At 39.1% G+C, this 16896-nt stretch overlaps 1 protein-coding gene across 3 annotated transcripts in view; it reads right to left on the minus strand.

Annotated features, from left to right (window-relative positions):
• Window positions 1–16896, minus strand: part of LOC116314146 (serine palmitoyltransferase 2-like) — a 21268-nt gene continuing 4372 nt past the window's right edge. For 2 of the 3 annotated variants that reach the window (XM_039603308.1, XM_031732048.2), the window contains exons 3-12: window positions 15855–16009; window positions 13603–13751; window positions 12435–12559; window positions 11816–11909; window positions 11439–11544; window positions 10530–10749; window positions 9750–9876; window positions 8019–8154; window positions 6917–7046; window positions 1–3675 (exon numbers count right to left, since the gene is read on the minus strand). In XM_039603308.1, the coding sequence (XP_039459242.1) occupies window positions 3556–3675; window positions 6917–7046; window positions 8019–8154; window positions 9750–9876; window positions 10530–10749; window positions 11439–11544; window positions 11816–11909; window positions 12435–12559; window positions 13603–13751; window positions 15855–16009 (1362 nt within the window). In that variant the 3' untranslated portion in view covers window positions 1–3555. Of the gene's footprint in view, window positions 3676–3854; window positions 3933–6916; window positions 7047–8018; window positions 8155–9749; window positions 9877–10529; window positions 10750–11438; window positions 11545–11815; window positions 11910–12434; window positions 12560–13602; window positions 13752–15854; window positions 16010–16896 lie in introns of all 3 variants that reach the window. The other variant, XR_005609390.1, reaches the window with a different exon arrangement.

Consider the following 16896-nt stretch of genomic DNA (forward strand, 5'->3'; position numbering starts at 1 on the left):
TATTTTAAACTCTTTTATTTATCTACTCGTGTAACTGACAAGGGTGAGAAACTTTACGTTTTAATATTTTACCGATATGTTGAAATAGTGCATTTTCTATGATGAAATGCAGGGAAATTAGTTAACATGGATATCACACAGTGCTAATTATACAGTTGAGTACTGCTGAAGACTAAGTAGTTGAAGAGACCAATTAAGATGTTCAAAGATGAACAATTGAAGTTATGACAGGAGAACCAGAATTCTTAGAAAATAATCTGCTTCAAAGGCACTACTTTATATCAGAGAACACCATCTCTGATGTGTGGTAACTTGCACACACACACACACCTTCCTGCTTGCTCCATAATAAACAAAATCTTCCAAACAGCTCATTTTTAATGAAACAATATAAACTTTGTAGAGAAAAACAAAAAAACCCCAAAACAAACAAACAACCCCCCCCCCCAAAAAAACAGGCCATCATCCATAACAGCATTTCATGCTGTTTTACCAAAACAAACTATAAAAGAAGAGGTTATTTTGCTTTAATGTAGTATTTTCTAAATAAAGTGGATTTTATGGTTGAAACCACAAGCCGTCTTCATAGAGGACTACTGAGAACTACCAATGAACTGAAGGGAAACTGATCTAATTAATGTTCAGAAACTCATTATTAAAATGTCAGGACATAAAATCTTTACATAACGTGAACATATGTGTAAATATTTGCTTTGAGTATAACAGTACAGCTTCTCTCTGTTCATAATTAAAAATACATAGATACATTCTGTATTTGTATGAACAACATTGCAACCAAACTTTCAGCTCATGAACGATCATCTGTGATCCATTTTCTGCAGAAAGGAAGCCAGATGGATTACATAAGACGTGTTACACAAGTATCTCACACTACACATCAGAAGATCAGCAAAGATGGATGAAAAAAAACAAAACAGCAACCCCAGACAGACATGAAGACCGAACGTAGTAGGTTAAAAAAACCAAACAGTGTTTCACTTTGAGCATCACCAGCTCTGGTGCAGAGCAGCTTCTGGGATGAATTCTTCCTCTGCGTGCATTAGTATGAAGGACGAGCGCTTGAACAGCAGTCGTCAGTGTGCACACATGCAAGCTGTAGCATATACACGTGGGACATGAGCTGCCTTCACTAAGGAGTGCTGCTGTCCCAAAGCTCAGTAGTACAATGTAAACGCCCACATTTCCAAAGACAGCAGCTGTTTATGTGGAAGAACGCAAAACACACTCGCCTATCCTAAGAAGACTGTTAACATCATTATTGACTCATTAGTGCCAGCACAAAGAAAGCATTTTGTTTTTCAAGGCAATAAAACAATTATCAGACACAAAGCAGTAAAACCAAGTTGCAAAGAGCTGGATCCTGTCCACACTAGTTTACCCGCGCTAATAGATATTCTTCAGTTTGAACCTCCTCACGTGACTTAACAGAAAAAAAAACCCTGTAACAAACAGGAACACAAAAACAGTCCCAGCAATTCTGGCCCTGGTGTGGGGGGTGTGGGGAAAAGACGCTGACCTTGTAACAGTATAATGTGTATTATGTTTTAGGGTTAAAATTCCCCGTTCAATTTTTGGCTTCCATTTTTTTCTTTTTTTCAGTAGCAGCACTCGACCGTGTGTTTAAATCTCAACATGGCTTTCTTAAATGCTTTTTTCTGAAATGGAAAGTTTTGTCAATGAAAGAAATCGTGTTTATAGTTTTGCAACAGAAACCAGATTATTGTGAAAGTGTTATTGACTTAAAGCGGACTTTTCAAACTTTTCCTTTTTCTTGTATATATAAAATAGTTACAGGGGTGGATATTCAGAATAATGAGGTCAGTGAATGTAAATGTAATCTCTGTGAGCCAAAACCTCAGCGTTAGACTGCTCTGAATGTTCAGTTATCAACAGGTTTTTCTGCTTCTGGGGCTCGTCTCATTTATAGACGATGTCTTTGCTATAACCATCATGAGTGTGGCTCTGAGTGAAGAAACCACGCCCACTTGTTATAAGCAAACACTTAGGGAGGTGTGACCAACCAGAAGAAAGTCAGTTTCAATGAAAGATGCTAAAATGGGTCATTTTCTAACAAAGGATGAACTGAGAGGCGGCTCCAAGGCTCAGTAACACATAAGTAAAGATGATTTTGAACTGTGAATAACGCAAAGCTACTCTATAAGAGTTTAACAGTAACAACACAGAGAGCAGGTCCTCCATAAGGAAAATGAAAAACAACATGTAATATCACTGGAATCGTTTCATTACTGAACAAAAGATAAAATCAGATGTTTGGAAGAGTAATTAGTTGTTGATTTCTATTTTGACTTGTGATTTTTACCGATGCAATGAACAGGATATTAAACATTTATTCTTTTGAGCCATGCAGCCCGTTCAGGAACATTTCCTCACACATACCAACATCACAGATGATCAGTTCTATTCACTTTGGCACTGTTCTCCTGACCCAGAGCTGATCTCAGTGGAGGCAAATAAAATTCTCAATTATGATTTTTTTTAAACGTGAAATATGGCAATACCTTCAGCTTACTACTGCAGGCAGATTGTGGGAAATGTGCTCATCTGCTTTGTTGCTTAAATTCAGATAAGAAGATCCATGCTATGCAGCAGGAAAAATATGAAGTGAAAGTTAGCAAACTGTGAGCTTAGCTTTAAGACTCGAGGCCGACTTTGTCCATCTAATCTTCTAAATAATATCAATAAAGTGATCAGACCATTCCTTTTTTAAATGGAATGCTGTCAGGTAATTAGCTCTAAACTGACAGATTTTTAATTTCCTGTGTAGAGCCGAGAATGACAAATAAAAAAAAAATCTAATTTTGTCTGAAGTGTTTGGTCAAGTCAGGATTAAATGCAGTATGACATCTCGCTGTAATAAGTGAGGTGTTTTACAATATTCACGTTGCTCGAAAAGACCGATGGGAACTGACTTTAAAAGATAAAAGTCATGTTTGCACGCTAACAGGCTCCTGATGGTGACGAATTAGGTCTTGTGGAAATACATGCAGTGATTTCTACTTATGACAATAACCCCTGATTTCAAAGGAGTGGACTAAAGGACCGTTCTTTGATAGATGGTAACGATGTTCTCCTTATTAGTCTCCTTACATTTTTGATTTATGTTAGATTCATGTCATAAAACAAGAAAAAAACCAAATAGATGACGTGCACACTGGATCTGCAATTACAAGCGTAACAAAGGCCAAAACCACAAAAACTAAAGACACAAACAAACAAACAATCTTTAAAAAAAAAAAAAAAAAAAAGTGAAAAAAGACACAGGAAGAAGCAGAGGTGCCGTTTTCACTGTTCACAATCTCTGCATGTGTAGTAAGGCAAAGTAAAATCTGAGGGTATTTTTAAGCGTTTTGCTTTCGTCGGGGGACGGGGAGGTTACGTGTTGGCAACATGATGGCAGGGGGCACGTACGCACATGTCGCTCCTTAAGGAAGACTTGTGCTCCATCTTGACCGACCTGCTCTGTATTTTCCGGGGTTGTTCTGGTTCACGCCACTTAAGCAGCAGAGTGATTCATCAGTCGTCAATGTCCTCATACACATCATCATCAAAAGGCCGCGCAGAAGACGGCTGCAGTCTGTGACGGGAGTACTTGAGCTGAAGGAGGTCTCCAACCTCGCTGATGATGTTCAGCGCCTGTGGAGACATTTATACAATGAAGAAGAAAAAAAAAATGCTGTCAGTCTGAAGGCCAACATGAAGAGCGAGGACATTTACAGGTGCAGAGACACCAGCCTCATAAAACCAAATTGCAAAGTGGGGCCGAAGCAGCAAAGATCTCTGGTTTGAACTTTTACATTTTTCACTTCTATTACCTGGGTGTTAGAGCAAAGTGATGACTTCATACAGACACGTCCTCCAAACAGCAGCAAATCTTCATTCTATCTAAAGCTCTTCAACCAAGGGGGACATATTCAGCCTCTGAGTGCATGAGCTCTGGTTAATGCAACTGAAGTGCTCTACAGTTCAAGCTGTTATAGCGTAAGGTCGACAATAATTACACAATGTAGGGATGAGTATATATTGCTGAAATGAGTCTTTAAATTTTAATGTGGTTTTGCTTTGTTGCATCATGCATGTTTGTTTCATCAGTTCGAACTTTAAGCTTCATCAGTAGATTTCTGCTCACTTGAGGTCAGAGCAACAAGCTGCAGAATAAACAACATTTTAAAAAGTTTTAAGATTCAATATTGTCAGCGCAACAGCACGTTAATGGATTCATTGGCATAAATCTGGACTCCCGTTTTTATGAATCTACAGTTTCCTTTTTAAAATTAATATTTCTGTCTCAAGATTGCAAATGCTACATTTTGCTCACCAGCTATTTGTTAAATCCTTCAGTCCCGCAGCACACAGCTGCTTTCCTGAAACAGGAAACGAGATTTATCGTCTCACATCTCACACTGGTGACGTTAACCGGGAATAATAAAGTAACTGGTTGGAAAAGAAATACAAGAGAGAAAAAACAAAAGTGGAGAATTTCCAAAAATTCAGAGTAAAGTGAGGTTTCTCCCAGTGCGTGAAAACCTTATACAACGTGTTTTTGTTCTGAAATTAGAGCTCTGGAGTAACATACATGCGTGGAGTACATTGTTCCCGTTATACCATATGTTTATTCACCAATTCCTGGACTTGTGACGATTTATGTCTCATAGCTATGGGGCTTGAGGACTTTTTCAATATGTTCCCTATGTGTGTAGGTTGCCAGTAAAGCAATATATACCTTCTGTTTATGGTAAAGCTTTGTGAGGATAACAGATGGGCTTTGTATCACATCTTTAAGTATAAAGGAACTGAAATGCTTTATTGCCAGCCTGTCCAGAAATACTTTACTGCAGTCAAATCATTAGTATCTTTCTGTGTCGTTTCGGCCAAATATTAAGTTTGTTCATCTCTTTAATCAAGTAAGGCTTTTCAGGTAGACTAAAAAAATAAAATGAAAAAAAAAAAAAAAAATATTTCATGGAAGAAACAATCACTATTCTACCCCTGGTGCTTTTAACATTTTGAGCCATCAGACGCCTGAAGTAGCTCCTCCAACTCAACACTAGGTGGACAATTCCATAAACGTCTCCACATTTTCAGATACATTAGTTATAACCTGACATTTGTTTAAGGTTGAGAGATTATTGCGGTCAGTAGAATGAAATAACGATGGCAATAAAAGGATTTAGGTCGAGATGTACGTGTGGGTGTGAGAGAGTGAAAAGATAACACTCTGAAAGCTCGCCAGCGGATAAAAGAAACACACAAACCAAGATGACACTTCAAAGTGCATGAGAATAATACAGAGAGGAAGGCTAACGGAGACAGATTTTACACCATGACAGATAAAAGCACTACGGTACAGTACTCCCACTCCTTGTCTTCAGCTTATTTTGTTCAATTTTTTGAAGTGCACCGAGAATAATAGGAACAGATAACATAACCCTGGATATACAGGACTTCCTGGAGACACAGTTTGTATCTGCGCCAACTGAGCTACATAAATTAGACAGGAAGCACAGGAGAAAGCTCAACCTCTGTGTTAGATGATTTACATTAGTGTAAAATAAGAAAAGAACCGTGGAGGATCTAAGACGGTGGCCCGTAGTGAAGAGCAAGCAGGTCTGCAGTGAGCTCATTTCAGCGATGCAGAAGAGCCCTCGCTGTGAAGAGTGGGCGGTTTTAGATGTGTTGTAATCAAAGGTGAACTGTCTGCACTTACACAGGCCAACACAAAGAGCAATGTTGAGGTCTACACTCAAAACACAGGGAACAAACAGTACGTTAACCTGCAGAGTGATACGGCTGACACTTTATTTTTATACGGAGCCTCTTCTGTGAGATTTTTCCTGGCACTCTCTAAATGCCAGTGAGGCATTCTTGTCCTTTGATGGATTTCTGGCAAAGGGATGTCAGACATTAAGCTGCAAGGGACTCAGCATGCTCTAAGTTACTCAAGGGATCCTGTAAAGGTAGACATTTGAGGTCAAAAGAGATCATATCAGCGTCCCTCAAATTGCAGACAGTGTTTGCCCCTGTTAGACTGCTCCACTTTATTTAATGTCAACTTGATCTCTCCACTTAGTTTCAAACAGCTCAAAGGTCATTACACCGCTGTGAAACAGGAATGAACAAACTTTCAGAGAGTATAACTAAACAAATCAGGCCTGGCTAGTAGCAGCCAGCACCACTCAGATAAGCCTGCCACTGGTAGACTATTAGTAATTGCACCCTTTTCGTCCTTGTGAACTCCTGCCGGCAAATCTAGCTAACAAGCTACATGCTGGAAAAACTTTGACAAAAACTTGATCTGTGCGCAGGCCCAGTAATTAGCCATAACCCCTGTGGAAGCACACTTAGCAAAAGCACCAGTGAGCTTAGTTCAGAGAGGCTCGGGTCTAACAATTCTGAGTAATTAGAGGAATTCGGGGAATGTTTTTCACTGAAATGTAATGGCTTCACCCTGACCGTTCGCCTATGTAGACAGGGAGAAGTGGATACGCAAGACTAGTCAACATCAATACATCTGCAGCTGTAGGTGCTACAGTCTATCCTTTAAAGAAAAAAAACCTGACAGCTTTTGCATACTAAGTACAAGCTGCAGAATATTACATCCAATTAACTGCCATGTTTGAGACATCAGGACAGAGCAGAACAGTATTTTTAGTGGTCATTATTTAGCAGGATTTAACGACACTCATTGGTGTGTAACAGCTTCTTCTTCTTGGTCTTAAAGACCCCCCCAAAAAAAGAAAGAAATTGTCCCATTTTGAGAAATCATTGTCGACTTTTACCTATCAGTATTACCATAAAAGAAAATCGTATCTAGAATGTGCCAAATTAGACATGCTGAATACTAAAGATATGTTAAGATATTTTTTTGTGTGTTTACCTGGTCGAGCATGTTTTTCGAGTGGCCGGCAGAGATGCAGAAGCGCGCTCGCGACTCAATGATGGGTGTAGCAGGGAAGCCCACGACCACCACGCCAATGTTCCTCTTCAGCATCTCCCTGCCAAACGCTCTGGTGGGAGAGGCAAATCTGGCTGGATCAGGTGACCCTGAATCCTCCCTTAGTTATGCTGCAATAGGTGTAGGCTGCTGGGGGATTCCCATGATGCACTGAGTGTTTCTTCTTCAGTCACCTTTCTCACTCCCTATGTCTTAAAAGACCTCTCTGAGCTGAATCATACTTGTTATTAATCTCTGTCTCTCTTCCACAGCATGTGTGTTATCCTGTCTTCCTTCTCTCTCCCCAACTAGCATCGGCAGATGGCCCCGCCCCTCCCTGAGCCTGGTTCTGCCGGAGGTTTCTTCCTGTTAAAAGGGAGTTTTTCCTTCCCACTGTCGCCAAAGTGCTTGCTCATAGGGGTCATATGATTGTTGGGTTTTTCTCTGTATGTATTATTGTAGGGTCTACCTTGCAACATAAAGCGCCTTGAGGTGACTGTTGTTGTGATTTGGCGCTGTATAAATAAAACTGAATTGAATTGAAAAAACTGAATAGCAAAAATGATCGTAAAGGTTTAATAAAGAGTATGACAGACAAATAAAGATGGGTACAGTCTTCTAAGAAAACATGTCTGCAGAAGCTTTACCAAGACAGAAAAATTCTTCATTAGAAGAAAAAAGGAATGGTCCCAAACCTGCTTTGGTCCCAGTGTTTTGCTTGATATTTACAGCAGGATTAATTAAAGTTGCAGAGGTACCGTCCTTGCACTGATACTAAAGAAGCATGTGTGCACCTAGACTCAGTTTCTGCAGTCAGTTTAACACCTTGAGCTCTTGTGATGTGGCATCGAGACACTGTCTACTGTCCACTGCTATAACAGAGTTTTTAAACTTGTTACCTTAATAATATTTTAGAGAAATTATATATTTCTCTGAATTATCTATATATATATATAATAATAATTATATATAATTGATAACACTATATTGCTCTAAAGGCTCCAAGCAATCAGAGTAGTAGTAAACAGCAAAGATGGAGGCTCACCCTATCTTGGCGGGCATGTAGAGCATCATGGGTACGACGGGAGAGTCGTTGTTGCCATAGATGATGAAGCCCATTTCTCGAAGCCTCTTGCGGAAATAGACCGTGTTCTCTGCCAGCTGCTGCAAACGCTCACTGCCTAAGGATGATGAAGAAATTTGGAGACATGAGAGTTGATAGGAAGCATGATGGAAGTTAACCACACGGATGTTCCGCGTTCTAAAATCATCTATATTTAATCCTCTAGGTTTTGTTTTTTGCAGTGTGATGACAGCCGTTTGCTTTGCCACTTTAACGTGTTAGACACACAAGTCATCACATGCTGATGTGTTAATGGACAATATGTGAATATTCACAGAGCGCTGTCATATCCACTCATCTCCGCTTAGTGTAATTTGTTACTCACACTCACTGGATACAGCAAACTCATTAATGAAGCCTGGCTTCATGTACTGCTTTATCAGTTAAATGTTTTTGTTTTTATTGTTGTTCTGGGTTTGTAACCAAACAAGTTTTTTATTATTTGTTTATAATAACTGGTTTGTTTGGTTTAAATCTGCATTTGCATTATTTAAATTATATTTGTGTCATGCTTGTATCATTCATCTTTTAACTACCCATATTTATTTTCATCTGGATTGATTCTGTAGTTTTTCTTGTGGGTTTTTAATAATTTTTCTTTACATCCACATTTTGTCAGTTACTGGTTGCAATTGATTGCAACTCAATTTTAGAGCTACACAAAGGCGATTCTCTTACCGAGGCCTGTTTATTCTTTACTAAATCCGACTTTCCTGAAGTGCAAAAAATAAAATGAGCACTTAATGATGCTTTCCAAAGATGAAAATGAAACATTCTGCACGTCTACATTTGAATCCAACACAGTACTGTGGACTTTTTGATTTGATACATGGACAAGTACATTTTACTGCCCAAAGTGCTTTTGTGCTACAAATAATGAGCTTCAAGTAATTTGTTGGTTTAGATTTGGCTTAGTGACATCTTGAACTGTTCTTGCAAAATGGTTGAGCTTAGATTAAACAATCCATGTAGAGGAGATGGAATTGCCTCTTGTCTATAAACACAGACCATCATAAAATATTCCTTAACCTCTTTAAATCAAGTAACCATTCTAAACAAAAAATACATACATAGTTATAACTCTTTTTTCCCCCTTTCTACTCCTTTTCTTTATATAACATCTGATGAAAAAGACCAGATGCTGGATCCAGTCCTACAATTCTTAACTGTGCAGTGACACCTGGTGGCCCATCATAACAATTACAACCACTATTTCTGACATAAAATCATCAGAAGTGGAGACGTCACCAAATTATAAATGCAATGCAAGAAAACAAATAACCAAGAACCTGCACCATTATGCACTATAGTTAATATGCAAGAACAGCCTGAAGTTTGCTGAAACTGGCCGTTTAACTCTGCATGATTTACAATTTTAATCCGAAAATGTTTTGTAGTTTGATGTTGCTGCAGAATTTAGTTGTTTATCACTCTTTAATCTATCTATAGAGGAAATCTTCTGACCTCAACATAACATCTTTGTGTGCCTATATACCAATCAGATTCAGATGTGGTCATGGACTGCAGTGCATGTGGAGTGCACTATAAGTAAGTGGAAAGTGAGATTTGGCTCAACATCCAACAATAATGACTCTTTAAAAGCAAACATTTTTTACACTTTATATTGAAAGAAAAATCTGGACTGAGGCTTACCTATTGTTGTGCCATCCTCTCCCATAATGCACTTCATAGAAGTGATGATTTGCTCCACCACAGGAGGAGACATGGAGGTGGCGTAGACCGCACTGTGGGAATGTGAGCGCAGGTATTCGATGAGCTCCTAAACCCAGGAGACACACAGAAGACATAAGCAGATACGCATAAACAGCTGCAGTCTCTCAGTCTCTCGACACGTTGCTTGTTGCTTCCCTCTTTCATGAATGTGTGAAAATGTTGTTTTTATTTTTAGAAGCACCAGATTTACATTAAAAACCTCAACAGTCTGATAAGCACAAAGTGAGAACTGAATTTCGCTTTGCGCTTTCAAACCTGTCAATCTGTCCGTTACATTTTTAGAAGGAAGTGAAAGTCATTAAGAGCATAATGTGAGGTACATCCTGTAACCTGTTAACACATTCCTAAGTGATTCATGACCAATTTTCTCCGACTCCTTTGTTCTGCTTGAGAGCTTTGGCAGTTCTAAGACGCCACTACATGATGATTTAGATAAAGTGTCTTATCTTGATAACCATCTTGATAAGCAAGCTTTGCTATGCTAAGTTTTGATGGGTGTCGTGCTGAAATGTCAAGAATGCAACACGTACTGTTGCAATGACTAGCACTCATTTCTGCAACGCTTAGAGAGTCCATGCATCAGTGCACTCTTGAAAAACTATGAGTGAGTTTAAACTGATGTTATGCTGGAAAATGCACTCTTTTTCCCCTTTTTTCTTCCTTCAAAAAATAAAAAATAAACACAGAGATAAAGCTCACCCTTTTCCCTGCGATGTATCCACCTGCAGCACCAAAGCTTTTGGTAAAAGTGCCCATCATGACGTCCACGTCACATGGGTCGAGGCCAAAGTAATCCACCACACCTCTTCCTCTTGGACCCAGGGCCCCTATACTGTGGGCTTCATCCAAGTAAAGGTAGGCCCGGTAGCGCTTCTTTAAGGCAATCACTTCTGGCAGGCGGACTATGCTGCCCTCCATGCTGCAGGGAGGAAACAGGCAGAGTGGAAGGTGCATTACATCTCCTCAGGTGTTACAGCTTTGTTTTTCCCAACAAATTCAGCTTTTGCACCAGAGACTATCCATCAAGCAGCTGTCAACATAGAATAAACAGCTGAAATGACTTTTGACTCAAATAAAAAAGATAAACTTTTTAAAAAACAAAAAAGACAGAAAATGTCTTGCACGTTTCAAATGCTTTTTGTAGCACCCTGTCAGACAGAATCAGGTTAGCTAACTAAGCACTGACACATTCTCAGTACAGCTTAAAGTGCTGAACCTGACTGAACCATCAGAGAAAGCTGAACCTGTTCTTGTATGTGCTTAATGGCATGTATGTCTTTGCACCAGGAATACATCAAAGATCCGTCTTAATAATCCAGCTAGGGGCACTGGCCACAGATGGAATTGCTGCTTATGCAATAAAGTTTTTAGGTCTTGCTCAACCTGAAACTAGGAAGGAAAATAAATTAAAAATGGGCAACTCCCTTTTTTTCTACTGCATAAGGCCAAAGACAATTTCAGTACAGTTGCAAAAGTTGTATAGAGTCAGCGCTGAGACTTTCTCCAAAGACAAGATTTAAATAGATAGATTAAATACGCACATCTAACAGAATCAAAAGTTCTAAATATGAAGTCATGTATGACATCTACAGGAAATCAAAGCAGTACCTGTAAATGCCTTCAACCACTATTAGGATCTTCTTCCATGGTCTGTGAGTCCTGGGTTGGCCATGAACGATGGCTTCTCTCAACAGTTTTTCAAGGCTCTGCATATCTGCCAGGAAAAAACGAAAATCTGAAGTGTTAACACTCAAAATGATAGCTGTGGTTTTAGCATTGGTCTTCCTTTGTATACAATTTCAAAATGCTTTCTCTTTTGTATTGATGTTGTTTTAAAGCTGGCAAACATTAGATCAGACAATAAAACTAATAAAAGGCACTATAATTACAGACCTTAAGAAGCAGTGGAAGTTTTACAACATGGCTAATGCATGGGAATAAATGCAGATAGGAGGCAGATGGATAGGAACCAATTCGAGACTCACTGTTGTGTTTAAAGACTCTGATGGTGGACCCAGATAGTCTGGCTCCCAGGACCAGAGAGGCATGGTTCAGCTCATCACTCAGGATTAGACAACCCTGCAGAAGATTAATTACCATTAATATTTCATACATATAGGAACACAATAGCAGATGACTGCTATGTTTTTTAGCCAACATTGTTTTTATTGGCTGGTGAGTTTTGTAAGAGGGTGGAAAATCATTTTTTACAATTATACAGAACGATCTCTGCTGAGAGAATTACACTGAGAATGCAGCTTGCTTTGTAGGACTGCATTGTTTCATACCACGCTGCTCTGAGTCTAACCCTACGCATTTATACCAGCAGGTCTGAATCATTTCATTAGAGCAGAAGTCTTTAGCAGTCTCACCACTGTTGGCTTTCACTTCCTTAGTTTGTTCCTTTCTCACTTTAACACAGACAACCAGCCAGTCACCAACAAGTGTTTCTTCCTGATATAAGATAAGGTGCTTGGTGTAACTGGTGACCTACAATAGTGTACTATTAAGTAAACATACTTAGCAAAGACCCATGAACATCGATCCAGGATATCTTGCTGGAAATAAGCTCATCCTTGTCCCATGTATCACTTGTGGTCTTACCTTGCCAACGAGTGCTGGTATGTTCATTGAGTTAGTTGCAAATCCCATGCCGAACGCCATGGCTGATTCCACACCCAGGAACCGAGCCACCTGTTTCTCCATCTCCTCGTGTCTGTCCAGGTTACCTGAGAAACAAAAAATAAATAAATACATGAATTAAAAGAAAACCCCCCCCCCCACAAAAAAACACGGGAGCTTAAAATAAACGGATACCACTGAACACCTTGAAGTTCTAAAACTGACATAGATTTTTTTAGTATTAAAATGTACTTGCTTCTCCTGGGAGATGATACCACAGAAGATCAATAAATAAGCATAAAGACTGGAAATGGAGGGAAACAGCTAGCCCGGCTTTGTTCAAGTTAAATAAAACAAGAGGAGAAGTCAAGGATCCCCGCCAAAGCCAATCCCCCATTTCATGGTTAAGATTGTGAGATAGATACTCGCCAAGTATAAGAGCTTCTCCTCTCCACCCAGTTTAATCATTTTCACCTCGAGATTTTTTGCATAATCGTGCTGACTGACAAACTGCACTGATCGCATTCTGCTCCAATCAATTTGGCTTCTGTCCGGGGAGTTAAAAAAGGGAACAAATACTTAAAGTTCACATGATATATCTCGTTTGTCCAGTTCATATATCATCCAAGTGTAAAGACATCAAATTGTGGATTTTATTATGATACATACAGACTTCTTCACATCCTGTGAGGTTACCGAAACTTTAAATATCGTATCGCTTCAAGCTGATAAGAAGGCAACAGTAACCCAAATAACTACTCCTTACAACCAAGAGAGAGATTTGCATCATAGATGTGTTTGGATGTTTCCAGCATGTTGCTGAATCTATGCCAAGAAAAATTAAAACCTTTCTGAAGGTTAAAGGAGCTCCAACACCAGACTAATGCCTAAAATGTGCTTTAAAAAGTGGTCAGTGAGACTAACTTATTTGAAAGCATTTCTAAAGACAGAAAAGTGACGGTAATTTGCAATTGGCTCAAACACCGCGCACAGATGATCATCATATTAGTTCCCACGGCTTCACTAAACTAACTGGTTTATGACACGTCGTTTACCGAGGTGAATTCAGCTGTGCACATTCTTGCCGTTAAGGACCCAGCAGTGATAGCAAAGCTAGTGGGTGTGTCTGTGTTTTGCCATGTGTTTGTACCAATCTCCTGCCTCGTGCTCGCAACTCCAACACCGTACTTCATGGTGACTTCAGCTGCGGAGTCAGCACATGGACCTGTATTCTCAGCGAAGCCAAGGTAATTATACGAGCCCAAGTTAATCACATCCTGCACTACCCAACCTGTGTATCTGCAAGAGAGGGCGAGAGGAGAAGATAAACAGACACAGGAAACAATCAATGAGAAGAAACTAATGATTTGGGAAACAGATTGGTATAATTAATAGTAATGATTGGTAGAAGTAATTAAAAACTAGAGTGAAAGGTTGGATCGCATCAGTGTGCTCTTTGTTTTTCCAGTCTTTCTGATCTCTGTCTCTCCCACATCCTACCCCATCTTCTCACGTGTGTGTTTTGTCTGACTTCACAAACATTATTGATCCAAAGTTGGGCAAATTTTAATATGAGATGAACTCCTTCATGACTGTTCATTCCGGGGTTATCACCTTCATAATATAAAGTATATAATACAGAAACAAAAGAACAAAAACTGTTCGTACCATCAGTCACACGAATCACATAAAAAGGAAACTAGATTTGAGTCCACTGGGTTTATCAGAGGTTAAATATTAGCCCGATTTGCATTTCAAACCTCGATAAATTTAAACCTACACCTCTGAGACTACATTTACATCAGAAAATATTCTATTGTAGATCTGAATTAGCTTGCAGGATGACTGAAACACGGCATCATTGAAATGCATGAGCAAGATTAAAGAAAAAGACAAAACTGCTACATATACAATTCTGTACTTAAGGCTTAAAACAATTCAACATGTTTTAATATTTTGCAGCCAAGACCAGAATGACGTGCAATTTTTAAAGCTGTCTTGAGCAACAGTTCTCCAGGCTTCCTGAAAGTCTTTCAGTGGTTTTTATTTTCAGTCCAGTGTTTGTACCTGAACATTTTCAGACAAATGCCTTCTTTGTTAAGCCACTTAACACTGAAATATAAAACACTTAAGCATAAAAAAGGCACCTAACTCGGTGGACGAGCCAGTGTTGTGTCTACACAAACAGACACCTTGGCAAAGAGCCAACTCTTAACTATTAAACTGTAGCTTTGTTATTAGCACCGTGCTGCAAAACCACAGAATTTGTTCACATTTCTTTAGTTAAATCTACAAAGAGGCCAAAGGTAACACAGTCTGACAGGCAGAAAAAAGCATTTTTTTTTCCTCTTTTGCATCAACAGGATGATTTGCAAAGCACACCACGAGACGAATTAAAAATGCAATCCAACCTTCCCTGTCCACCTTAACTGTTCATGTGCATGCAACCAAACCCTACTTAAGGATTAGTGGTCAATTGACTCTAAACAACAAGCTTCTGTTATCAAGGTCTTGCCTCATGTTTACATAGTCTGAGTACTCATGGAGTTGTCTGTTCATAGAATTAACATAATAAACACAGAGGTAAACAAGGTGAGAATCGCACCTGCTCTATGCAATATAATGCTGTAATAAATGTGTCCAAGAGGTGTCCAAGATTTCTCTAGTTTTATTAGGATCTAGAGAAATGAACTTTATCAGGAACAACTCTACACCTTCTGAGTCACTTATCCAATCAGCTAAAACAGGATTTTCACCACAACAGCCTTCAGTGTAAAACAAAAGGTGCTGATAAAAAGAGAAATTCAACAGAAACCTAAGGCTGGAGTGGGCACAGACTCTGTCAAAAGAGAATAGTTCAAAGGGAAAAGCAACCTGGTCTTATAAATCTTGAATTCTGTTTCAAATTAATGCACCAAGTCACAAACCAAAAGTCCTATTATAGTCATACAGTCGTATCACATCAGACTTTGGGGATGTGTATTAATATCCAGTTGAAAAATTTCTATGAAAACCACGTCAACACCAGTCAGGAATCTCAAAGGCAGGTTTCCAGCATCTTTTGAATTCCGCAACTCAGTTAAGGTAGTTTTGTGTCTATTATGCAAATACATTAAGCAAATGTCGCCTGATATAAGCCTGGCTGTTTTATCAGTCTAGTGCTATTGTACTGTACATTAGTTTTCGTGTTTTATTTAATCATGGGTAATGGAAAGGCCTGCGGGAGCTTTTAAAAAGATACGTCCAGTGAGAGACGTCTAAAACCTGACCAACTGTGTGTGATGTTGGTAACACAGTAGTTATAAAGCATACTTCCCTTTGCTATTGTGTGCATGAAAACCTCAAGGTTAGCTTAATGATAACAATATTTGCGCTCTTGAATGAAAGCTACATTAATCTCACTCAAAAGTCCAGTTGTAGTCGTAGGTGGCTCGTTCCATCAGATCCATCTTGGCTCCCGGGACGCTGCATATAGGCCTGTTCCAGTTGTCTCTTATCCGCATATAAATGTTTCTGGTGTAAAAGTTCTCAAAATCCTGGTAGAGCGGTACAAAATCCTACACATGGATAAAAAGGTACATAATAAAGGGAAGTAAAAAGCAGCACAACATGTAGGAATTTTCTCCTACATCACTGGTATTTCCTGTTACGATATCTAGATCTTCACAGTTTCAAGTCTCTTCAAAAGCTCACAAGGAAAGAATTTAATCTCATCCAGTTTAAGCATTACAACAATATTTAAAAGAACACACATGATCACGAGGGCTGATATTCCTTGTTTCATGGAGGAAAACATCCGTCTGATATCCTCGGGCCCATTTAATGATTTCCCCACGAAAAGCTTCCTTTCCTTGACATAACTAAATTCTGAGAACAATGGGCTTTACTTTCACACATTACATAACATGTTGGAAACAATGTGAGTGACACAGAAGACATTCTAAACATGTTCCACCTCTAACAAAAATGCAATCTTAAGCATGCACACTGGACTATTTTGGATTAAAGGCAAAGAATATTTCTATGTAAAGTTCCCCATAGCTGGACATAATTACAGCTGACAGGTTCATTTCAAACAACTGATGCTTGCTTTCTTTAAAAACACCAAGCTTCAAGCAATCGTGATTAAAATGTTTGCAATATGACAACCTACGTTGCAGATTCTAGTGATTGAAATGGATGCTTCGTAGTGTGCAAATATCACATTGGCTTACTTTGATTAATGAAACTACAAAAGGCTATTTTTCCTTTTGTTATCACTACTGTTCCCGCACAAACACGGCAACCATTTGGTCACCAGGCAACATGTAATTAGAGCTCAGTCTCCCAGATAAGAACCATTCAACACCTGAAATGCAAGATAAATCCCTGCCAAAAGCAATCATAACGCTACAGCTACTGTGTTTAGGTAAAGGGCAACCAAGTTTTTCAACTGCTGCCTTTA

This window comes from Oreochromis aureus, linkage group 19 (assembly GCF_013358895.1).
Source record: "Oreochromis aureus strain Israel breed Guangdong linkage group 19, ZZ_aureus, whole genome shotgun sequence".
Classification (NCBI taxonomy): Eukaryota; Metazoa; Chordata; class Actinopteri; order Cichliformes; family Cichlidae; genus Oreochromis; species Oreochromis aureus.